A 25,284-nucleotide genomic window follows, 5' to 3' on the forward strand; every position below is an offset into this window, starting at 1 on the left:
ATGCTGATTTTAAGTGGATGATTTCTGTCCTTCACCAAACCAGACCTCCAGTTCCTTCTTCAACATCTTTCTGTATAATTCCATTTGAAGACCATTCATTCTTTATTGAAAAACTGGAATGCACAATTGTAGTTAAATAATCATATCTTTCTCTGTCATATGTTGCTTTTATCATTGTCTCTTCAACATTTCACAATAATTCCTTCTTTTTGCCAAATTTAGCTCCAAAAAAGCTCTTGGGTTTTAGAGTCTACCATACTTATATACTCAAGTTAACTCCAGGTTCTGATATTGCTTTCATGAATCACGTATTTGGAAAAGAGTAGAGATTTTAGCTCTGCTCAAGTGGTGCAGCATTCATTTCTTCTCAGTTGGTGCCTTTGCATCTTTTTCACCTCCTTATTTAAGTATTGAAATGTATTTATTAGTACTTTTTCTAAACATTGTTAGAAAATATTTTGTTAATTTTTAAGCTTTTTTCTCATTCTCAGCATCTTTCTTTTGTTATACATATGAAAGAATATATAACATATTTGTAAGATATAAAGGATAATAATACAATGAGCACCAGTAAACTCATTACCTGACTCCAAAACTAGAATTTATTTTATTTTTTGGAGATGGAGCTCACTCTGTTGCCCAGGCTGGAGTGCAGTGGTGCAGTCATAGCTCACTGCAGTGTCAAACTCTTGACCTCAAGCAGTTCTTCCACTTTGGCCTCCAAAAGTTGTGGGATTACAGGCATGAGCCATCATGCCTAGCTTAGAATTTTATTAGTAACTTGCATCTGTTCTGTGTTCTTCCCGATCCCTTCCCTGTCTGTTCCGTTCACTATCCTTATTCTCTTGCTTAGACAAAAAAGTTTTGTCACATTATCTGTCCATCTATCCGTCTGTCTGTCTCTGTACACATATACACATATGTATTTTTTTTCTATTGGTTCTCTTTCTTTGGAGAACCTTGACTGACATACCATATGAACCAGCAATTCCATTCTTAGGTGTAGACCCAAGAAAAAATGAAAATATATGTCCACACAAAAACTTCTACATGAATGTTCACAGTAGTAGTATTCATAATAGCACAAAGTGGACACAAATCATATATCAATCACCTGATGAGTGGATAAACAAAATGTGCTATATGTGTACAATGGAATATTTTTCAGCTATCATAAGGAAAGAAATACTGATGCATGCTACTGCATGGCTGAATCTTATGGTATATAATGAATCTAATGGTATATGTTATATCTGTATCTGGTTATCTGGCTATATTTTCTGTTAGTTCTGTTTCTATGAGGAACTCTGACATACCATATGATCCAGCAATTCGATTCCTGTGAGTTTATAGATAGATATCTTTACATGATATCTACGTGTATATAAATGTAGATATCTAGCTAATAAGTAGATAGAAATGTCTATATAGAGAACAAGAGATTGAGATTTACTTTAAGGAATGGGCTTACTTGATGGTGGGGGCTGGCATATCTGAAATTTGTAGGGCAGGCCGACAGCCTGGAAACTCACATAGGACTTCTATTATAGTCTTGAGGCAGAATTTTTTCTCTAAGAAATCTCAGTTTTTGCTCTTAAGGCCTTCAACTAATTGGATGAGGACCATGAAAATTGTTGAGCATAATCTCCTTTACATAAAGTCAGTTGATTGTAAATGCTAATAACATGTGTCAAGGTATCTCCACAGCAACACCTAGATTATTGTTTGACAAAACAACTGGGCACTGTAGTCTAGCCCACTTGACTCAAAATTAATTGTTACATATGGCAACTTTGTGTTTAACCTTTTGAGGAACTCCCAGGTTTCTGAAGTACCATTTACATTCCCACCAGCAACGTATGAAGATTCTGATTTCTCTGCATCCTCACCAACACTTGTTAATGTCTCATTTTTTGTCATGTCTGTCTGTTTTTATTAGAGCTATCCTGGTGTGAAGTGGTGTCTCATTATGGAGATTTGCCTTTTTAAATTCAATATTATATCTCTAAGATTCATTTGTGTTGTCACACGTAAGCTGTTCATTCATTTTCTCTGTGATAGAATATTGTGTTAAGGTGCCCCATAATTTATTCATTATTAAAATTTATTCATTGTTACTATTTTAATTACTATTACTGTATTATGGATCTATATCAATAATTTGTATTTATTATAATAATTTATCCATTATTCATTGTTCTGTTGGTGAATGATTCAGTGTTCAGTTTTTTGCTTCTATAAACAGAATATTCTCATACATGTTTCCTGGCACATATGTGCAAGAGTTTCTCTAGACTGTGTGTAAATCTAGGAATGGTATTGCTGGTCCTTAGGGTATGCGGTATTCAAGTTTACCAGATAATGCACCCATATTTTCCAAATGTCTCTATCAGTTTGTTCTCCCATTAGTATATAAGAGTTTTGTCTCTCAGTGTCCCACTTGGAATTATCAGGCCCCTTTTGAGAGAAATCTCATGGGTTTCTCCATTTGCACTTCACTGGAGGCTAAACATATCTTCTTACGTTTATTAGTCATCTGATTGCTCCTTTTAAAAATGCTTGTCTTTGTGTCTCTTGCCCATTTTTAAACATTTGCTTGTTTCTCTTATTGGTATGTGTAGGTTCTTTATTCTACATATTAATCTTTTATCAGTTACATATGTTACAGGCATCTAGTTTGTTTTTTTCTTCATGGTATTTTTTGATAAACAGCAGTTGTTGATTTTAATGTAGTTTCTCATTAATGCTATACCTTATACTTATTCTATCTTAAGAAAGCCAAGTTTAGGTGACTAGCCATCTCATTCTTGTAGCCAAGCATGTTTATTGTAATTTTTCTTCCATATCTCAAATAATTTGCTTATCAAACTCTATAGGGATTATTCCTCTGTATGTAGTACTTTAAAAAAAAAAAACTTTAAACATGTAAAATAATGGAAAAGATTGGAGAAAACATCATAAGGTGATTCATACTTAAGGCCATGTCTTATAAACAGAATACATACTTAAATTTGACTGGTGAAATACTCTGCAACTCTTCTAGATGGCAGGTGATAGTAAATACACAAAAATTGTGGTTCTATCAATAGCATATTCATTCCTTCTATAACAAAGTTTATATTAATGAGAGAACAGAAGATGAAATTAAAAGAGACTTTATTCTCTGAGACTTAATCGAAGTTAATATATATGTTTTTTAATTAAGGAAGAGGATCACCTAGCCCGGGTAGAAGAAGCAATCACCCGTATGCTTGTGTGTGCCCTGAAAACTGCAGAAAATCCACAAAATACAAGAGCCTGGTTAAACCCTACTGAGGTAGGCGGCTTCTGGTTCAGCCCTGACTAGGACATTTCTTTTCCAGTGTAACTAAATGTATGTAACCATTTTAAAGCGTTTTTCTTTTCCCTTAGGTTGAGGAAACATCCCATGAAGTGAACTGTTGCTACTTAAATGCAGCTGTTTCTGCATTTTTTGATCGTTTCAGAACATCTAAGGTAGTAGAAATCCAAGCGCTGAGAACAGATGGAGACCGCATGAAAAAGGAAGTATTCAATGTATGCGACCATGTGGAGGTGGGCCAAACAGGTAGCCAGAACTTAACCACAGGAATTGGCAAACCAGAGGCATCAAGTCACTTTGGGCCAGATCTGGTCCCTGTAGCACAGAGGTCCGAAGAACCACCTTCAGAAAGAGGAGGCATGTTTGAAAGTGATGGGAAAGACTCTGTTGACGAGGATGGAGAACACTTTGGAAAACTGCGTTGTGCCAAGAGACAACAAATAATGAGCAACAGTGAAAATGCAGTTGAGGAAGAGATTGTCTCAAATACTACTACGGTTCCTTCTCAGACATTCATTTCTACAGATGACTTGCTGGACTGCTTGGTGAATCCACAAGTAACCAGGATAGTGGCACAACTTTTGATACAAAGAAGTTTATGATTCTAGTGGAAGACGACTTTTAAAATAACATTTTTAAAATATCTATTTTTAATTAGTAGGATCGTAAAATAAAGATGAACCAGCAAAAGTTCAGTTTGCGTGTTTGTAAATGTATTTATCCTTACCGAATTACAATTCAGTCTGTTGCCACCGCCTTTCATGCACATTCCTCTTTGGCCAAACTGGCTATTCTTTATTTGTAAGCCTTTTTTCCTCCCTCATGCCATCCTTTCAGCCTGTCTCAAATGTAAGTCCCAAGTATCTCCAGCAGGAAGTAATCTCTCCATCAGCCTCAGGGGGCCAGCCTGCTGCTTACTTTTGCAGATAAAATTTTACTGGAACATGGCATGCCATTCATTTACATATTGTCTATGGTGGCTTCAGGATTACGATGGCAGTATTGAGTAGTGACAGAGTATCTGGCCCAGAAAGCTAGAAGTATAGACTATCTGTCCCTTTATAGAAAAGAAAAACTTTGCCAACCTTTAGTGTAATGCATCTACTGGGTTTGGAGTCTAGCCTTGCTCTGAGGTGATCTCACTTCTAACAGCTGCAGAATTCTCATGGTTAACTCCTGTCATTCAGAGCAGGATCCAATCAGGAGAAAAGTAGTTGGGGGTCCAGTATGAGGCCTCTTTAGGCAGGAACTCAGACATCTAGGAACACCAGTCCTGGGACTGAAAAGGTATCTCAAACAGTGACTAAAGGTTTAGCTCAGTGAAATTGTTCCCACCCTCATTACATTTGCAAGTTCCAGGGATAATTAATTAGCATTACTAAGAAGGAATTTAGAAATTAGAAAAGCATATTGATCTGAGTAACCATGCCTGAACAAATACAAAACAGAAAAGATACGCAAAGTCACCTTTGAGATGAACTGATTACTGCCTATCCTACTGTCCTTGAGGTAAGAGCATCAGTAAATCCAAAGAAAGTATGTGTTTTCAAAGAAGAAAGGAGGGTGTTGTTATGTAAGCAAGCCCAGGGAATGAAAGGTCTGATAAGAGCCCTTCTGTGGCACTTACCACCATCTGACCACTATGTATTTATCTATGAATTTCATTACTGTCTATCTCTCCCAATCAGAATGTAACTCCTTAAGGGTAGGGACTTTGATTATTGCTGTTATTTGGAGAGCCACAATGAGTTCCCAGCATCTAGTAGGTGCTTAATAAATATTTGACTGACTGAATAATAAAAATGAGAACTTATTGACAATACCTCATCAAATACGTTGGGACAGAGAATGTTACGGTCAAAGGTAAGGTAGCTGTTATTCTTGGTATATTCCTATTGCAGAAATAGATATCTTTTACTGCAGAGAGTCTACTTTTGATGCTTGCTACTCCTTTGCTCACTTTTTCAAACTGCAGATAGTGACCTATTAGTTATAAAATCAGTGTAGTGGGTGAGACCAGCATTTTTTTAAAAAATGGAATAGAATAATTTCAGTGAACTGGAATACTGTATTATTTCAGGAAACCTTTTATGAAATATTATTTTAAGGTAAGTAGATCATAAAATTTTTTAGTTATGTCTGTGTATGTATTGGGCTCAATATAAAATTTATTTTTTAGTGTAGGTTGGGGTCAGGAAAGTTTACAAGGTGTTTTGTGTGTGTGTGTAGGATTTTTTTTGCATTTTAGATTTTGGGGTACATGTGAAGAACATGCAAGATTGTTGCATAGGTACACACATGGCAGTGTGATTTGCTGCCTTCCTCCCCATCACCTATATCTAGCATTTCTCCCCATGCTATCTCTCCCCAACTCCCCACCCCTGCTGTCCCTCCCCTATTTCCCCCCTACAGACCCCAGTGTGTGATGCTCCCCTCTCTGTGTCCATGTGTTCTCATTGTTCAACACCCGCCTGTGAGTGAGAACACATGGTGTTTGATTTTCTGTTGTTGTGTCAGTTTGCTGAGAATGATGGTTTCCAGGTTCATCCATGTCCCTACAAAGGACATGAACTCATCGTTTTTTTTATGGCTGCATAGTATTCCATGGTGTATATGTGCCACATTTTCCCTGTCCAGTCTATCATCGATGGGCATTTGGGTTGGTTCCAAGTCTCTGCTATTGTAAACAGTGCCGCAGTGAACATTCGTGTGCATGTGTCCTTATAATAGAACGATTTATAATCCTTTGGATATATACCCAGTAATGAGATTGCTGGGTCAAATGGAATTTCTATTTCTAGGTCCTTGAGGAATCACCACACTGTCTTCCACAATGGTTGAACTAATTTACACTCCCACCAACAGTGTAAAAGTGTTCCTGTTTCTCCATGTCCTCTCCAGCATCTTTTGTCTCCAGATTTTTTAATGATCGCCATTCTAACTGGCGTGAGATGGTATCTCAATGTAGTTTTGATTTGCATTTCTCTAATGACCAGTGATGATGAGCATTTTTGCATATGTTTGTTGGCCTCATGTATGTCTTCTTTTGTAAAATGTCTGTACATATCCTTCACCCACTTTTGAATGGGCTTGTTTTTGTAAATCTGTTTTAGTTCTTTGTAGATTCTGGATATTAACCCTTTGTCCAATGTGTAGATTGCAAAAATTTTTTCCCATTCTGTTGGTTGCCGATTGACTTTAATGACTGTTTCTTTTGCCGTGCAGAAGCTGTGGAGTTTGATTAGGTCCCATTTGTCTATTTTGGCTTTTGTTGCCAATGCTTTTGGTGTTTTGGTCATGAAGTCCTTGCCTACACCTATGTCCTGAATGGTTTTGCCTAGATTTTCTTCTAGGGTTTTTATGGTGTTAGGTCTTATGTTTAAGTCTTTAATCCATCTGGAGTTAGTTTTAGTGTAAGGTGTCAGGAAGGGTCCAGTTTCTGCTTTCTGCACATGGCTAGCCAGTTTTCCCAACACCATTTATTAAACAGGGAATCCTTTCCCCATTTCTTGTTTTTGTGATGTTTGTCAAAGATCGGATGGTTGTAGATGTGTGGTGTTGCCTCTGAGGCCTCTGTTCTGTTCCATTGGTCTATAATTCTGTTTTGGTACCAGTACCATGCTGTTTTGATTACTGTAGCCTTGTAGTATATTTTGAAGTCCAGTAGCTTGATGCCTCCAGCTTTGTTCTTTTTGCTTAGAATTGGCTATGCGGGCTCTCTTTTGGTTCCATATGAAGTTTAAGGTGGTTTTTTCCAGTTCTATGAAGAAGGTCATTGGTAGCTTGATGGGGATAGCACTGAATCTGTAAATTACTTTGGGCAGTATGGACATTTTCAGGATATTGATTACAAGGTGCTTTGAGACAAAACATTTAATTCAGCTAGAGTTAAGTCTTTGACATGCTGAAAGGTATATTTATACATAAGGCTTTAAAATCATCAAAAGGTAGGCTGTCAAGGAAAAGATACTATTTAATAATCTTAGAGTTCGTTTAATATCAGCAAAGGGGAAGGATTTCACAATGAAGATGTGTAGCAGGCGTTATCTCATTGTTTTCACTGGGCAGAACAAAGACTAATGAATAGACATTATAAGAAGGCACATTGGCTGGGCGCAGTGGCTCACACCTGTAATTCCAACATTTTGGGAGGCTTAGGCGGGTGGATCACCTGAGGTCGGGAGTTTGAGACCAGCCCGGCAAACGTAGAAAAACCCCATCTCTACTAAAAATACAAAATTAGCCAGGCATGGTGGTGCGCCTGTAATCCCAGCTATTTGGCAGGCTGAGGCAAAACAATCATTTGAACCCAGGAGGTGGAGGTTGCGGGGAGGCGGAGGTTGAGGTGAGCCAAGCTCGGGCCATTGCATTCCAGCCTGGGCAACAAGAGTGAAACTCCATAAAAAAAATAAAATAAAAAGGCACATCTTGGTTCACCATTAAAAAGGGCCTTCTGGCAATTGGAGCCAGGACAATGCTGCACAACTCCACGGGGCAGGATTCCCCTCGACCACAGCCACATCAGAGCTCCTGGATTGTGCAGGGCACAAGTGCACTGCAGTCCTAAGCCCTGGCCAGAGCTGTCCCACATGTAACTGGCTAGATTGTGAAGAATGAAGTTCCTGTCATGGAATCTGTTCAATATGAGGTAAAGTGACTAATTCAAGAATGTTAAATATAGCTCCTACTTTGGATAGGAGTCTTAATAGGGTTTTCATCATTCTTAATTGGTTTATCAAATATTTATGGAGTATCCATTGTATATCAGGCACAGACTTCATCCCAAGGAAAAAAGTATGAATAAGACACCATCCCTGCCCCCAGGGCAGACAGAAGCCCTACCCACTTGGTATACTGTGCTCCCAACAGCACTATGGCATCCTGACGTGGGGTCAGATGTCTCCTGCAGTGCTTAGCTATGCCCTCTATCTATAAGACTGTTATTCTCACCTTCCCGAAAATACAAACCTGTTCTTTTCCCACAGATTTGATGTCCATACTTGTGGACACACGGTTGCAACTGCATTATCTCATTTAAATACTCCACATTATTAGCTCTCAAGAAAAGTTCATTTCCATTATGAAAGAGAAGCTGAAGAATACTGACTTCGGTGACAAAGAATGATCCTTTGATATTAGAAAAATCTGTTAAGAGGAATTTAAAAAAAGCTAAAACTTGTTTTACAACTAGATATGCACAAATGGATAATCTTTTGTGGGAAGGATACCGAAATGTTATTTTCTAAAAGTAATAAGGTATTCTGGGTATGCTTGGTAGTCATAAAATACCACAAATAAAGTAGGATGTTGCACATTATCTGTAACAGTGTCATATAGGTCAGTGGGGTTTCGAGCATCCTTTGAAGGAGGCACAATTAATGCGTGATGTCCACATGTATAGATTCCAGTGAGTACTCGCACATAATACATATGCTTTCTCCCATTTCCGTCTGGCTTGGAGTACGTATCATTGGCAGAATAACTGGCATTGACAGCAAAATAGGTACCCTTTCCAAATGCCGCAGCTGCAAAGAGAAAAACCATTTTTAAGGATTTCAGTTTAATGTAAAATTTGATATGTTGGCCCAATCTGTTAAATAATGTTATTTCTAAAGCCTCTCTAAATTTTTTATGTGTGCTTTTCACTTTTAATCATCAATTTTTCTACCTTGAAGGGCCAGTCAGTCCCTGAAACTCAGGCTGCAACATGGCCACCAATGATGGGGGACCACAGTGAATCCACATGGTCCTAGGCACCTCGGGCTCTCATGACTGATGCCTCATTTGGAGCAGTCAGATTACTCGCTTCCTTACCATTCTTTCCAGCATAGCTGCGGTTAAAGCCATGTCGATTGACTTGTGGCACGGAGTTAGCATCTGTCCCATGGAAGAGTTGCTTCTCATTTAGTGTCTGGCCATTCTTGGCATCCATGGTGTTTTTCTTTGCCTGGTAGCTATTCCAGAGATCTGGATTCTGAATCCTTTCAATCTGCAAATTCATAAACAACAATATTCTGCCAGCTCCAGGAGCACTTGCCAATATATAGCAAATGAAACATGATCACTATGTTTCATAAATAAAAGCATACTAAACAGCAAATCCAATGCCAGATGGCAGCTTTCTGCATTCAGAAATATTTTTAGATCCAGTGTTTCATAAAAACAGGCAGTGGGAAGAATGTTGGCTTAATATTTAACATTTTTATATACTATATGAGAGCAAACAAGGTTTAGGATTTTAAGTACTCATAACATGAATTCCACTGACCCGGCCTCTGCAACTCCTGATTTTTACATGTATTCTAATGATTGCTCCTGTTGCTGTCCACCTCACTTTGCACTTTGCCTTTCACCACCTCAATTCCTCTGGGATATTAGTTGACCTAGGTGTGTACTAGCAGAGTGTCTAGGCAAGAATGAAATTAACTAATAAAAATTAATCTCTGGTCCAGTTGGAAGAGTAGAGCATGAATCTTGAATGTTGTAGACTAAAGTAGCTATGCTTTGATCATACTGTTTGGGCAGTGGCCTCCAGGGCTGGAGGAAATTACTTGGGTCCTTGGTTGCAGATCTGCCTCTAAACTCCCCTAATCACCAATTAGTAGCAGTTTCATAAGGTTGTCCTGGGAAGAGTGAAGGGTGGGTAAAGGTGGCCAAAGTACCTCATGGAAAGGCACAAGGTAAAGGTTCCATGTTGTCCATGTTGTCAGAATCTTTTCCATTTTGGAGAACTCTCAGGCCTAATATTTTTATCTGCCATCATCTGTTTTTTTGTTTTATTTTCCCTGTTTTGGGTTTTCTATTTTTAATTAAGACACAATTTGCACTCTTAATTCAAAGTCTCAGCATTAGCATATATGTTGTTGATCTTGTTTATGGTTTTAAAATTATTTTTCCTTCGTATTCTTTACAGCTAAATTTCTAATCTTGAAAATGCCTACACTATTTTATTTCATTTACTTTAAATTTTATCTTACTCATTTTTAAAGGCTTCAGCATTTTTTGAGTTTTGACATAATTCTAAATTTCTTAGTCTTTTGATTCTTAAATTTAAAAAGGTTGTATCTTACCCTTTAAATTTTAAAAACAATTACATCAAGTAATTTTTGAATAATCTGATTCTATATTTCTCATGGGATAAATTCTAAGGTAAAAAAACTGCAAATAAATCTTAAACTTTATTTAGTAGGTTTATTATTAACAGCAGATGTCTAGCCAGGGTAGATTACTTTTATCAGACCAACCTCTCACTGACAACTACCAGAAGAGCTAGAGGGGGAAAAAAGTCTATTTCAAGGCAACAAGGAATTGATGAGCTAAGATTCCAGAGAGAAGGGAAGTACAGTAAAACAGTAAAATCAGAAAACAATAATTTCTTCAAAGTGATGAAAAAATAATTGCCAATACAAAATTCTATACCCAGCAAAATATCCTTCAAAAAATGAAAGAAAAATAAAGAAATTTTCAGATAAATAAAAACTGAGAGAATTCATCACTACCAGATCTGCATTGGAAGAAATACTAAATCTAGATGAAAAATTATCCCAGATGGAAGCATGGAAATATAGGAAGGATTGAAGGACACTGGAAGTAAAGGTAAATATTTTGGCACATGTAAATAAATATACACAAATTAAAAATGTTTCATTGAGTTTCAAATATAAATACAATTAAAATGTGCATTAAAAGTAACACAGACTGAGGGATCCAAGATGGCCGATTAGGAGCAGCCGAGGATCGCAGCTCCCAGTGAAAGCACAGAGGGTGAGTGGACGCTGCATTTCCAGATGGATTTTTATTGCCCACAGACCAGGAGATTCCCAGGTGGAGGAGCACCACAGGTCACCAGCGCATCTGGTTTGGCCGGTGCGGCTGTTTTGCTGGTGCCCCAGGGTGGCAGTTCTTCTTACAAAATACACAGGTCTAGGCGCCCTTTTGGCTGGTGATTGGAGCTCCAGGAAGGCAGAGTCGCCCATTCATCTGATTAAAAAGGGGGCTGAAACAGGGAAGCAGGCCAGGAGATTCCCAGGCAAAAAAGCGTCACAAATCTCAGCGCGGCTGTTTCAGCCAGTGCAATGGGTTGCTGCATGGGAAATCACATGGATCCTGGCGCCTTTTCAACAGGCAACTGGAACACCTGGGAGAGAGTCAACTGTTCAACTAGAAAAAAGGCTGTGAGGCAGGGAGCCAGGTAATCAGGCTTGGCTGGTCCCACCCCCACAAAAAAACAGCAATTGGAAATGCTCTGGGTTGAGAGTTTCACAACAAGCACAGCTGACCCCGGGAAGGTCTAGCTCTGTGGGGAGGGGTGTCCGCCATTACCGAGGCACTCCACCACTACGGAGGTGGTCCGCCATTGCAGAGGCAGCCAGCCATTGCCGAGGCAACCCGCCATTACAGAGAGAGTCCACCATTACAGAGGTGGACCACCATTGCCGAGGCAGTTCTAACTACACCCATATAAACAGGACTGCAGGGAAGTTCACATGGCAGCTGGGCAGAGCCCACAGCAGCTCAGCAAAGCCTGTGCAGGCAGACAGTGAATAGGCTGCCTACTCGCTGGGCAGGGCAGCCCTGAAAAAAGCCAGCAACACAATGGAAACTCATAAATAAAGCCCTAACTCCCTGGGACAGAGCACCTGGGGGGGAAAAAAATGGGGTTTATGAGTTCTGCTGCAGCAGACTTAAACGTACCTGCCCAGTAGCTCTGAATGAACAATGGAGCTCACAGCTGAGCACTTGGGCTCCTATAAAGGACACACTGCCTCCTCCAGCAGCTCCCTGACCCCCGTATATCCAGAGTCACCTCATAAAGGAGAGCTCAGACTGACATTTGGCGGGTATCTTTCTGCGACAAAGATAGCAGAAGAAGAAACTGGCAGCAACCCTTACTGTTCTGCAGCTGCTGCAGGTGATCCCCAGGCAAGCAGGGCCTGGAGAGGACTTCAGCAGTCCTACAGCAGAGGGGCCAGACTGTTAGAAGGAAAACGAAGAAACAGAAAGAAATAACTTCATCATCAACAAACTGGATGTCCACTCAGAGACCCGATCTGAAAGTCAACAACTACAAAGACAACAGGTGGATAAATCCACAAAGATGGGAAGAAACCAGCGCAAAAAGGATGAAAACACCAAAAACCAGAACGCCTCTCTTCCTACAAGGGACCACAACTCCTCAACAGCAAGGGAACAAGGCTGGATGGAGAATGAGTGTGATGAATTGACAGAATCAGCCTTCAGAAGGTGGGTAGTAAAAAACTTCTGTGAGCTAAAAGAACATGTTCTAACCCAATGCAAAGAAACCAAGAACGTTGAAAAAAGATTTGATGAGATGCTAATGAGAATAGACAACTTAGAGAGGAATATAAGTGAATTGATAGAACTGAAAAACACAACACGAGAACTTCACAAAGCATAAGCAAGTTTCAACAGCCAAATTGATCAAGCAGAAAAATAATATCAGAGGTCAAAGATCAACTCAATGAAATAAAACGAGAAAGCAAGATTAGAGAAAAAAGGGTAAAAAGGAATGAACCAAGTCTCCAAGAAATATGGGACTATGTGAAAAGACCTAATCTACGTTTGATAGGTGTACCTGAATGTGACGGAGACAATGAATCCAAACTGGAAAATACTCTTCAGGATATTATGCAGGAAAACTTCCCCAACCTAGCAAGGCAGGCCAATATTCAAGTCCAGGAAATACAGAGAACACCACAAAGATATTCCTCAAGAAGAGAAACCCCAAGGCACATAATCGTCAGATTCACTAGGGTTGAAATGAAGGAGAAAATACTAAGGGCAGCCAGAGAGAAAGGTCGGGTTACCCACAAAGGGAAGCCCATCAGACTCACAGCTGATCTCTGAGCAGAAACCCTACAAGCCAGAAGAGAGTCCGGGCCAATATTCAACATCCTTAAAGAAAAGAACTTTCAACCCAGAATTTCATATCCAGCCAAACTAAGCTTCATAAGTGAAGGAAAAATAAAATCCTTTAAGAACAAGCAAGTACTCAGAGATTTCATCACCACCAGGCCTGCTTTACAAGAGCTCCTGAAAGAGGCACTAAACATAGAAAGGAACAACCAGTACCAGCACAACAATCAACACAATGAAGAAACTGCATCAACTAATGGGCAAAACAGCCAGCTAGCATCAAAATAGCAGGATCCAATTCACACATAACGTTATTAACCCTAAATGTAAATGGACTAAATGCCCCAATCAAAAGACACAGACTGACAAATTGGATAGAAAGCCAAAACCCATTGGTGTGCTGTATCCAGGAAATCCATCTCACATGCAAGGATACACAAAAGCTCAAAATAAAGGGATGGAGGAAGATTTACCAAGCAAATGGAGAGCAAAAACAAGCAGGAGTTGCAATTCTCATCTCTGATAAAATATACTTTAAACCAACAAAGATCAAAAGAGACAAAGAAGGACATTACATAATGGTAAAAGGATAAATGCAACAAGAAGAGCTAACGATCCTAAATATATATGCACCCAATACAGGAGCACCCAGATACATAAGGCAAGTTCTTAATGACTTACAAAGAGATTCAGACTCCCACACACAAATAGTGGGAGACTTTAACACCCCATTGTCAATATTAGACAGATCAATGACACAGAAAATTAACAAGGATATCCAGGACTTGAACTCAGACCTGGAACAAGCAAACCTAAAAGACATTTACAGAACTCTCCACCCCAAATCCACAGAATATACATTCTTCTCAGCACCACATCACCTACTCTAAAATTGACCTCATAATTGGAAGTAAATCACTCCTTGGCAAATGCAAAAGAATGGAAATCATAACAAACAGTCTCTCAGACCACAGTGCAATCAAGTTAGAACTCAGAATTCAGAAACTAACTCAGAACTGCACAGCTTCATGGAAACTGAACAACTGGCTCTTGCATGTTGACTGGATAAACAACGAAATGAAGGCAGAAATAAAGATGTTCTTTGAAACCAACGAGAATGAAGACACAACATACCAGAATCTCTGGGACACATTTAAAGCAGTCTCTAGAGGAAAATATATAGCAATAAATGCCCACATGAGAAGCAAGGAGAGATCTACAATTGACACCCTATTGTCAAAATTGAAAGAGCTACAGAAGCAAGATCAAAAAAATTCAAAACCTAGGAGAAGACAAGAAATAACTAAGATCAGAGTAGAACTGAAGGAGATAGAGACACACAAAAAAAACCCTTCAAAAAATCAATAAATGCAGGAGCTGGTTTTTCAAAAAGATCAACAAAATAGACCACTAGCCAGAGTAAAAAAAGAATAATCAAATATATGCAATAAAAAACGATAAAGGGGATATCACCACAGATTCCACAGAAATACAAACCATCATCAGAGATTATTACAAACATCTCTATGCACATAAACTAGTAAACCTGGAAGAAATGGATAAATTCCTGGACACTTGCATCCTCCCAAGCCTAAAGCAGGAAGAAATCGAAACCCTAAATAGACCAATAACAAGGTCTGAAGTTGAGGCAGCAATTAAGAGCCTACCACCCATAAAAAGCCCAGGTCCAGATGGGTTCACAGCTGAATTCTACCAGACATACAAAGAGGAGCTGGTACCATTCCTTCTGAAACTATTCCAAATAATCCAAAAAGAGGGAATCCTTCCCAAATCATTTTATGAGACCAACATCATCCTGATACCAAAACCCGGCAGAGACTCAGCAAGAAAAGAAAACTTCAGGCCAATATCCATGATGAACATAGATGCAAAAATCTTCAATAAAATACTGGCAAGCTGACTGCAACAGCACATCAAAAAGCTTATCCACCATGATCAAGTAGGATTCATCCCAGGGATGCAAGGCTGGCTCAACACACGCAAGTCTATAAACATAATTCAACACATAAACAGAACCAAAGACAAAAACCACATAATTATATCAATTGATGCAGAGAAGGCCTTTGACAAAATTCAACAGCCTTTATGCTAAAAAATCCTCAATAAACTAGGTATTGATGGAACATATCTCAAAATAATAAAAGCTATTTATGAGAAACCCACAGCCAATATCATACTGAATGGGCAAAAACTGGAAGCATTCCCTTTGAAATCTGGCACTAGACAAGGATGCCCTCTCTCACCACTCCTATTCGATATAGCACTGGAAGTTCTAGCCACAGCAATCAGGCAAGAAAAAGAAATAAAGGGTATTCAAATAGGAAAGGAGGAAATCAAATTATCTCTATTTGCAGACGACATGACTGTATATCTAGAAGACCCCATCGTCTCAGCCCAAAAGCTCTTGAAACTGATAAGCAACTTCAGCAAAGTCTCAGGATACAAAATCAATATGCAAAAATCACAAGCATTCCTATACACCAATAACAGACTTAAAGAGAGCCAAATCAAGAATGAACTGCCATTCACGATTGCTACAAAGAGAATAAAATACCTGGGAACACAACTAACAAGGAACGTAAAGGACCTCTTCAAGGGGAACTACAAACCATTGCTCAACGAAATAAGAGAGGACACAAACAGATGGAGAAACATTCCATGTTCATGGTTAGGAAGAATCAATATCGTGAAAATGGCCATACCGCCCAAAGTAATTTACAAAATCAATGCTATCCCCATCAAGCTACCAATGACCTTCTTCACAGAACTGGAAAAAAACCACCTTAAACTTCATATGGAACCAAAAGAGAGCCCGCATAGCCAAGTCAGTTCTAAGCAAAAAGAACAAAGCTGGAGGCATCACACTACCTGACTTCAAACTATACTACAAGGCTACAGTAATCAAAACAGCATGGTACTGGTACCAAAACAGAATTATAGACCAATGGAACAGAACAGAGGCCTCGGAGGCAACACAACACATCTACAACCATCCGATCTTTGACAAACCTCACAAAAACAAGCAATGGGGAAAGGATTCCCTGTTTAACAAATGGTGTTGGGAAAACTGGCTAGCCATGTGCAGAAAGCAGAAACTGGACCCCTTCCTGACACCTTACACTAAAATTAACTCCAGATGGATTAAAGACTTAAACATAAGACCTAACACCATGAAAACCTTAGAAGAAAATCTAGGCAAAACCATTCAGGACATAGGCATAGGCAAGGACTTCATGACCAAAACACCAAAAGCATTGGCAACAAAAGCCAAAATAAGACAAATGGGACTTAATCAAACTCCACAGCTTCTGCACGGTAAAACAAACAGTCATTAGAGTCAATCGGCAACCAACAGAATGGGAAAAAATTTTTGCAGTCTACCGATTGGACAAAGGGCTAATATCCAGAATCTACAAAGAACTAAAACCGATTTACAAGAAAAAAACAAGCCCATTCAAAAGTGGGTGAAGGATATGAACAGACATTTTACAAAAGAAGACATACATGAGGCCAACAAACATATGCAAAAATGCTCATCATCACTGGTCATTAGAGAAATGCAAATCAAAACCACATTGAGATACCATCTCACGCCAGTTAGAATGGTGATCATTAAAAAATCTGGAGACAACAGATGCTGGAGAGGATGTGGAGAAATAGGAACACTTTTACACTGTTGGTAGGAGTGTAAATTAGTTCAACCATTGTGGAAGACAGTGTGGCAATTCCTCAAGGACCTAGAAATGGAAATTCCATTTGACCCAGCAATCCTATTACTGGGTATATATCCAAAGGATTATAAATTGTTCTATTATAAGGACACATGCACACGAATGTTCACTGCAGCACAGTTTACAATAGCAAAGACCTGGAACCAACCCAAATGCCCATCGATGATAGACTGGACAGGGAAAATGTGGCACATATACACCATGGAATATTATTCAGCCATCAAAATCGATGAGTTTGTGTCCTTTGTAGGGACATGGATGAACCTGGAAACCATCATTCTCAGCAAACTGACACAACAACAGAAAATCAAACACCATGTGTTCTCACTCACAGGCGGGTGTTGAACAATGAGAACATATGGACACAGGGAGGGGAGCATCACACACTGGGGTCTGTGGGGGGAATTAGGGGAGGGACAGTGGGGGCTGGGGAGTTGGGGAGAAATAGCATGGGGAGAAATGCCAGATATAGGTGATGGGGAGGAAGGCAGCAAATCACACTGCCATGTGTGTACCTATGCAACAATCTTGCATGTTCTTCACATGTACCCCAAACCTAAAATGCAAAAACAACAAAAAAAGAAGTCCCAGAAGGACTTAAACTCTAAATGCCCCCTGTGGCAGCAGCTTTCCTCATTACCCTCATTCTTAGACATCTTCTATGTCCACAAAGGAGCTGAAGTCAACTCTGTTTTTTTATTCAGTACAGTGTCCAGCAGCAACTATGACAACTTTGTGTGCTGCAAAGAATTTTTCCAGAGGTAGATGTCTCCACGGCCACAGGGTTCCAAAAAAAAAAAAAAAAAAAACACACACACACACATACATACACACAAAGCAGAAGAGAGATAAATGAGGCTTAAATTATTCAAATGTCATTGCATCATCTAGGGAATGATGAATATACTAATTTACATTACAGTTTAGTAAGTCAAGGATGCATGTTATAATCTCTAGGGTAAGCAATGAAAGAATTATCAAAGAATGTATAACTAACAACATAATAGGGGTAAAAATAAATAATAGAAATAATCCAAAAGAAAGCAGGAAAAGATAAAAAAGAACAAAGAATAGTTATGATAAATAGAAAACAGAGATTAATATGGTGCATTTAAACCCAAATATATCAGTAAATATAGTATATAAGATTAAGTACTCCAATTAAAAGATAAAGATTGTCAGGCTGGATGATGTAAAGCAAAACTTAAGTATATGCTGCTACCAAAAGACACATCTTAAATATACAGTTATTAAAAGATTAAAAGAATGAAAAAAGATATACCATAACATGCTAACAAAAAACAAAGCTGGTACTTTTAATATGCTAATAATTTTGATATGATAATTTTGAAACAATTATATGTATTCTATATGATAAAGCAAGAATGTACTATTAATAAGAGTCAAAATTTCTATTGTATACAAAATGATGTAAAATATTAAGATATTAAGAAAAAAATTTAAACATTAAATTTTAATTGAAAACATGAATATGGCTGTGTGCTGGGGCTCACAGTTATATTCCCAGCACTTTGGGAGACTGAGGTGGGTGGATCCCAGCTCTTTTGAAGTCAAAAGTTTGAGACCAGCCTGGACAACACAGACTCCATCTCTACAAAAAAAAAAAAATTAGGTGTGGTGGCACATGCCTGTAGCCCCAGCCACTCTGGAGTCTGACAGGGGAGGATTGCTTGAGCCCAGGAGTTGGAGGCTGCAGTAAGCTATGATCACAGCAATAGACTCCATCTGGGATGACAAAGCAAAACCTCATCTCAAAAAAAAAGAAAACATAAATACGAGTTTATGATTTTCTTAGCTCTAGCCACAAAAGACCCTGGAAGCAACAACATCTCAATAGCAGTGAGCACACAGAACATACAACTCTTGGTTTCTCACTACCATTCCCCACTAAAGGGTAACAGGACTTCTTAGAAAAATTTCTGATTCCAGGCATGAGACAAGAAAAGTACAGGGTAAGCAAGACAAATCTTGTGGCAAAAAGTAAAGAAATGCTCAAAGATTAATGGTGTCATTAAAAGGCATGGGAGCCAACTTCCTGCCAGCCAAATGTAGGATAATTTGTACATCTAACAGAATAGTCAATGTAATTAAATATAACATTGATTTTTCTCAAAATCAGGAAAAAAGAATACTTGTTCTTTTAAAAATATCAAATAATGTATATATAGAAGGAATGACAGAATTAGAAGATCACCATCCTGCAACCTCCAGTGCAATGATGGATTCAGGGAAGGATCAACAAAGGAAGTGAAAAGCAGTCAGTACAAGGTTGTTGGGGAACAGGATACTCATATGCTGAAAAAGTATAATCCGACAGAACTACAGATTCCAGTGGAGAAACATGGTGGTCACCAACTTAACTAGTGATCAAACTTAGCATCATTAATAGTGGGATAGCCTTAACATCTGAGTTCCTTATATGATGCATCACCTACAAAGCATTCTTGCAAAAAAATATTTATCTGAATTTACTCAAACCTTTCAACCTAACTCAGCTTTTCAGAAATAAAGAGGATAGAGAAATAAATGATATTATCAAGAATCAGACAAATCTAGAATCTATAAAACTGGCATGTATTCTTCCACAAAAATCAAGGCATGACAGATACAGAATGTGATACATTCTACAACAGAATTGGCATAAACTCTAAAAAATTCAGTGTCATGAAAAATAATTTTTTTTAATGCAGGAGTACTATTCTATATTAGAAGACACAAAGGAGACATATTGACCAAACAATGTGTGAACTCAGACTGGGGTGGGACAGGGGGAGTTATAAGAGATTTTTTTTAACAATTGGAGAAATCAGAATATGGACTGTGTATTGGATATTACTGAATTAATATTAAGTTTTTTATATGGAGTATTAGCATTGTCATAATTTAGGAGAATGTCTCTAATTAGGAGAACTTGCTAACATAGGAGTATCATGATGTCTGCAACTTACTTTCAAATGCTTCATCAAAAACAGGGAGAGAAAGCAAAAGTGGCAAAATTGTTGAATCTAAGTGGAAGATTTATGGATATTAAAAATCTTGATCATAAGACGTAATAGTCATGAAGGATGACAGATCACCCATTTTTCATGTTATTTTCACAATTCTAGGGTCCTCATGGAGGCGCCTTAAGTACTACCTACCTCTGCTTTTATTGGGTTCATACACTGGGACTTCACCTAAGATTTTATTGAAAAAAAGGGTTTCACTGCAAAAAAGTGTTGAAATCAATTCTTTGACCAGGGTCTGCCAATACACAGCAGGCATCCACAGGGCCTGCTGGGGATATTGCTGGCCAACCAGAACATTCATTCATTCCTGCTCAATGTGAACTTGGCATCTCATCACAATGTGCCAGTCAGCCACTACCAGTTAGTAGTAATTGGTACTTGGAGTGAGACTTACTTGTTATCTCAGAAATAGACCATCATAGAGCTGCGTACTTGAATCACACTGTCTTGGTGCCTCATAGAATTCTTATTCAATCAGGCATCGGTTTTGTTCAACCAGTTTTACATTTTAAAAAGCAGTTGTATAAAAGTTGATGTTGAATTTATTGTGAGGATGATGTTTAAGATATTCTCCAGTACTTGATCCACAAGAGAAATCTCTCAGGAGTCAGTCTCAGTATTGTGAAGAGCTGTGAGCCTCCTTATCAAATGGCTTTTCTGATTTATGGACATTATGAGTCTTGTAGCTGAATGTTTATTTCTTGCTTTTTCTACTAGGAAGCTCAGGGACAATTTGTGAACATTTTTGTGAACTAGCAGTACCTCTGTATTATCTTATTTTTCCTGCCATTCTTTTGTCTTTATCCATTTTTCGTTGTCTATTTACTTTATCTGAAGGTATGGTCTATATCTTTGTAGGGCACTTTGAGTCTTTTTGAATTATTATGTGCTTAACTGCATGAAAAACAGAGTGTTGGCAGCTCAAATAGAGAGTAAGAAAAAGTTTGCAAAGAGAAGAAAATACAGGTCTTACTGGAAGACTTGTTATTGTGGATCAAAGATCTCTGGCTTTACTCAGAAAGTGGTAGAACCAAAAACAGAAATGAAGAAAAGGGAAAGAGAATTACTTACATATGATGAATTAGATTTTAGAGAAGCTGATTTTTCAGTTAGATATTCAAGTGGAGATTTTTTTTTTTTTTTTTTTTTTTTTGAGACAGTTTCACTCTGTCACCTAGGCTGGAGTGTAGTGGCGCAATCTCAACTCACTGCAACCTCTGCCACCCAGGTTCAAGCAATTTTTCTGCCTCAACCTCCCAAGTAGTTGGATTACAGGCACCTGCCACCATGCCCAGCCAAGTTTTGTAGTTTTAGTAGAGACAGGGTTTCACCATCTTGGCCAGGCTGGTCTTGAATTCCTGACCTCATGATCTACCCACCTCAGCCTCCCAAAATGCTGGGATTACAGGTGTGAGCCACCATGCCCAGCCTCAAGTAGAGATTTTTTAGGCCACTGGGAGTATGTTCTAGAACTTGAGTCAAAGACCCAGGTTGGTAATGTTGATTTGGGCATTATCAACATTGAACTAAGTTGAAACCAAAAACGGTAAAAATATTCCCTGGTGAGGTACAGAAACAAAAGACCCTGTAAGCATAAGTTGTGTGGATAAAGCTAGAATTAGGAGTTTGGAAGAGAAACAGAATATCTTCGATAATTAAAAGATTCCTCAGGGATCTAGAAATAGAAATACCATTTGACCCAGCAATCCCATTACTGGGTATATACCCAAAGGATTATAAATCATTCTATTATAAAGACATGTGCACATGTATGTTTATTGTGGCACTGTTCACAATAGCAAACACTTAGAACCAACCCAAATGTCCATCAATGATAAACTGGATAAAGAAAATGTGGCACATATACACCATGGAATACTCTGCAGCCATAAAAAAGGATGAGTTCATGTCCTTTGCAGGGTCATGGATGAAACTGGAAACCATCATTCTCAGCAAACTGACACAAGAACAGAAAACCAAACACCATATGTTCTTACTCATAAGTGGATGTTGAACAATGAGAACACATGGACACAGAGAAGGGAACATCACACAACAGGGCCTGAGGGGTGAGGGGCTAGCGGAGGAATAGCAGGGATTGGGGGGATTGGGGAGGGATAGCATTAGGAAAAATACCTAATGTATACCTAATGTAGACGACAGGGTGACGGATGCAGCAAACCACCATGGCACATGTATACCTATGTAACAAACCTGCACTATCTCCACATGTACCCCAGAACTTAAAGTATAATAAATAAATTTTTTTAAAAAAGAAAATTAGTCAAGGAAAAAAAGAATCATAGTATTTCTAAAGAAGCCAAGGAAAAATATAATTTCAAAGAGCAATATCAATAATGTTTAAAAATTGAAGATGCCAAAATAATTGATTATTTTTATTTGAGAGCAGGATCTTGCTCTGTTACCTAGATTGGCCTCCAACTCCTGGGCTCAAGCAATCCTTCTACCTCAGCCTCCCAATAGCTGGGACTACAGGCACGAGTCATCACATTCACCTGCCCAGGGTAATTACGGTAAACAAGAAAAGGGTCGCTGACTTTATCAAGGAAGCACTGTTGACCTGTGAATAGTGGGGCAGAGTAACATGGTCCTGATCTCAGGAGCCTCCGCATGGCTCTCTGTAGAGAGCAATCAAATCTAATTTTAAAGCCACATCTTTGAATTTCTATTAGCTTGTTTCACAAAGTAAGTATGTCTTTAGTGTTCTACTATCACATTGGAATCAAATATTGTAATCACTGACACAAGAATCTTAATGCCTCAATAATTATGGTCACATGAGTAGAATCTAGAATCTACTAATTACCATAAAAAGTCTAATTCTGGGTAAAAAAAAAAAGTTACAGGAAGTGAATGAAAATGGATTTTATATAGGACTATGACAGCACTTATTCCCACCATTCAGAAACTGCATTCCAGCAGAAGGCTTACCTTCTCTATTTTGAAGTGTGAGCAGGTCTGATTAAATTGGGTCGCCACCGTGTTGTACTCAGGATCACTAGGCTTTAGCTCCACCACACAGAAATTCTGCTGCTTCATATCACTCCAGTGTGCAGGGATATCAACTGCAAAGAAGACATTTGAGGACACCCTCATACATTCCTGGTACACTCTGAAAAATTTAGTATCTGTGTTCTTGTTTTACTACCTCCCAATTATAAGCATTCAATAAGTTCCTTATCTTTCTAGAACACTTTTCAAAGTGTGGACAACAGATAACCTATATCAGAACCCACTGGAATGCTTGTTAAACAAAAAAAAAAAAGAAAAGCCACAGATCCACTGAGTCAGCATCTCTGAGGGGCAGAGCCTGTGTGGCTGCCTCTGAAGTTTGGATCATACTACGATTTGGGAACTGTGGGTGCAGTATAACTCATCTGTGTTTTCTGTTCAGTCTCTAAGGGTCACAATTTAACAGTAAGTTATTTCCCTACAGTGTTCTAAGTAGTTGCTGTTTTGTTTATGCACGGAATTTTGCCAGAACTCCTCAGCATCCCCACCACAGGGACTTCACATCTATTTTTTCATTATTCTTCATAGCGTCTTTAAGTGGCAGTTGGGTGGCGAATTTTGCTATGTGACAGGCTATGGTGACAGTTCTGGCTTCTCCTCTGCTAAGCAGAATACTATATGTGATTTATCACTTCCCCAAGGTTGCTCAGAGTCTGAGCAAACAAAAAATAAATAAAGTGTAATGGAACCCAATTTACTTGTTTTTCAAGGGAGACTTAATCTGGTTCGAAGGTGGGAATGGCTGCCTATATAAGACAGCATTCCCTTCTTGGAGAGTAGATCCAGTCACAGAATCTGAAGCCTGCTTCCTCTCGTGTGTGTCAAGGAACCTTTTGCTCCGGGCAGCGGTGACTTCTGGGAGAAGTTCCTATAGGCTCCCGACCCTCCCTGAGTTATCAGTCAGACACAGAGAAGGACCACCCTCTGACCAGGCTTTCCTTTCTGTTTTTCCCTTTGCCCTTTTGTTCTAGGAAACCTTGGTCCATCACTTTTCCTTTAAGCCTATGGTTTTCCTTCCCCTAATTGATGCAGCTATTAGCACAACTGGCTCTGGGAAGCTTATAAACTGTAGAGAACAAAGGTGAGGTTTGGCTATAGTTATCAAGAAGATGGTCATCTTCAGGCTTTTGAGTACATCCATTCTGGGTTTTCCTGGCCATAACATAAGCTCTTTAAGCTCAGAGGCGCATTTTCTAGTTTATTTCACTAGTGTTACATTAATTTTTTTTCTATTTGAAATTCTGATGTATGTACAAAATAGTGTTATGCCCAAAGTAAGTATGAAACAGTGGATGAGAAGTATGAACATTTAACTCAACTCACCTTTGGATTTTGTGAGGCGCTGAACAGATAAATTGTAAAGATTTCCATATGTGGCAGTGAATGTTTTCAAGTTCACTGTGTAGTACCGATTATTAATTTTGATATCAATTGTTTCTTTCTTTTCTCTCCTTGCATCCTCTAATTTCAGATTGGTTATTTTGTCAAAACGATGAAAAGTGTTATTGTCATTATACTGCCATTCTATAAACTCACTGATACAATCTGCCCGGGATTCCTGTTCTTTGGCCAATCGAACTCTCTTGATCATTGCCTCAATTTCATCTCTAGCCTGCATCACATCTCTGCTAATTCCCAAAACCTTAATCAAAGGTCTCTTATGGTCCAGGGAAATGCTAATATTTAACTTCTTCTGCAGCTCATTCAACTCCTGATACTCCTTTTCATCAAAGTCTTTGATGCACTCATCTTCACTGGTGTAAGGACACTGTTCTTTTTCAATTAGGTCTTGTAGCCAGGAGATAGTGTGTTCCACACACGTGACATTTTCACCACACACCTGAAAAGTTGCTGATTCTGTTTTCTTTTCCAAAACCAAAGGATTCTTTTCTGGAGGAGATTGCTTTGAAAAGCCAAAAAATGCTAAAAAGAAAAGGAAGATTAGATTATTTCCCACGTGACATCAATGTTTGGAACATGCGTTTCATAAAAACAAACAACTCACATGCAATTTTAGCTATCACAGATGGTTGGGAAGACATCTGAGTCCCTTCTCTTTTTTTCATGTTTGCATAAAACACAGCCAGTATTTGAGGCAGAAGGATTACAACTTTAACTTTTTTCACAGACTGGGCTGATCCTTTTTGGACAAAGTCTTCAATGGCATCAATTATGGCTTCAGCAACCTTATCTGGGTCTTGTTTGGCACTTCCTGGAAAAGCAAATAATAAAATTGCTGAACAACAAAAAAGAC

At 38.7% G+C, this 25,284-nt stretch overlaps 2 protein-coding genes across 11 annotated transcripts in view; one reads left to right on the top strand and one right to left on the bottom strand.

The window, feature by feature from the left end:
- Window positions 1-4,035, top strand: part of HSPBAP1 (HSPB1 associated protein 1) — a 54,963-nt gene extending 50,928 nt beyond the window's left edge. For all 9 annotated transcript variants that reach the window (XM_021673975.2, XM_021673976.2, XM_021673969.2 and 6 more), the window contains 2 exons: window positions 3,206-3,316; window positions 3,412-4,035. In XM_021673975.2, coding sequence (XP_021529650.2) covers window positions 3,206-3,316; window positions 3,412-3,942 — 642 coding nt within the window. In that variant the 3' untranslated portion in view covers window positions 3,943-4,035. The remainder of the gene's footprint in view (window positions 1-3,205; window positions 3,317-3,411) is intronic.
- A 3,163-nt stretch (window positions 4,036-7,198) lies between these two features.
- Window positions 7,199-25,284, bottom strand: part of PARP14 (poly(ADP-ribose) polymerase family member 14) — a 60,273-nt gene continuing 42,187 nt past the window's right edge. For both annotated transcript variants that reach the window (XM_012476219.2, XM_012476220.2), the window contains exons 13-17: window positions 25,036-25,242; window positions 24,354-24,953; window positions 22,950-23,083; window positions 9,155-9,329; window positions 7,199-8,865 (exon numbers count right to left, since the gene is read on the bottom strand). In XM_012476219.2, coding sequence (XP_012331642.2) covers window positions 8,576-8,865; window positions 9,155-9,329; window positions 22,950-23,083; window positions 24,354-24,953; window positions 25,036-25,242 — 1,406 coding nt within the window. In that variant the 3' untranslated portion in view covers window positions 7,199-8,575. The remainder of the gene's footprint in view (window positions 8,866-9,154; window positions 9,330-22,949; window positions 23,084-24,353; window positions 24,954-25,035; window positions 25,243-25,284) is intronic.

The sequence above is a fragment of the Aotus nancymaae genome, unplaced genomic scaffold (assembly GCF_030222135.1).
Source record: "Aotus nancymaae isolate 86718 unplaced genomic scaffold, 86718_ANA_hifiasm-v0.15.2.pri h1tg000062l, whole genome shotgun sequence".
NCBI lineage: Eukaryota > Metazoa > Chordata > Mammalia > Primates > Aotidae > Aotus > Aotus nancymaae.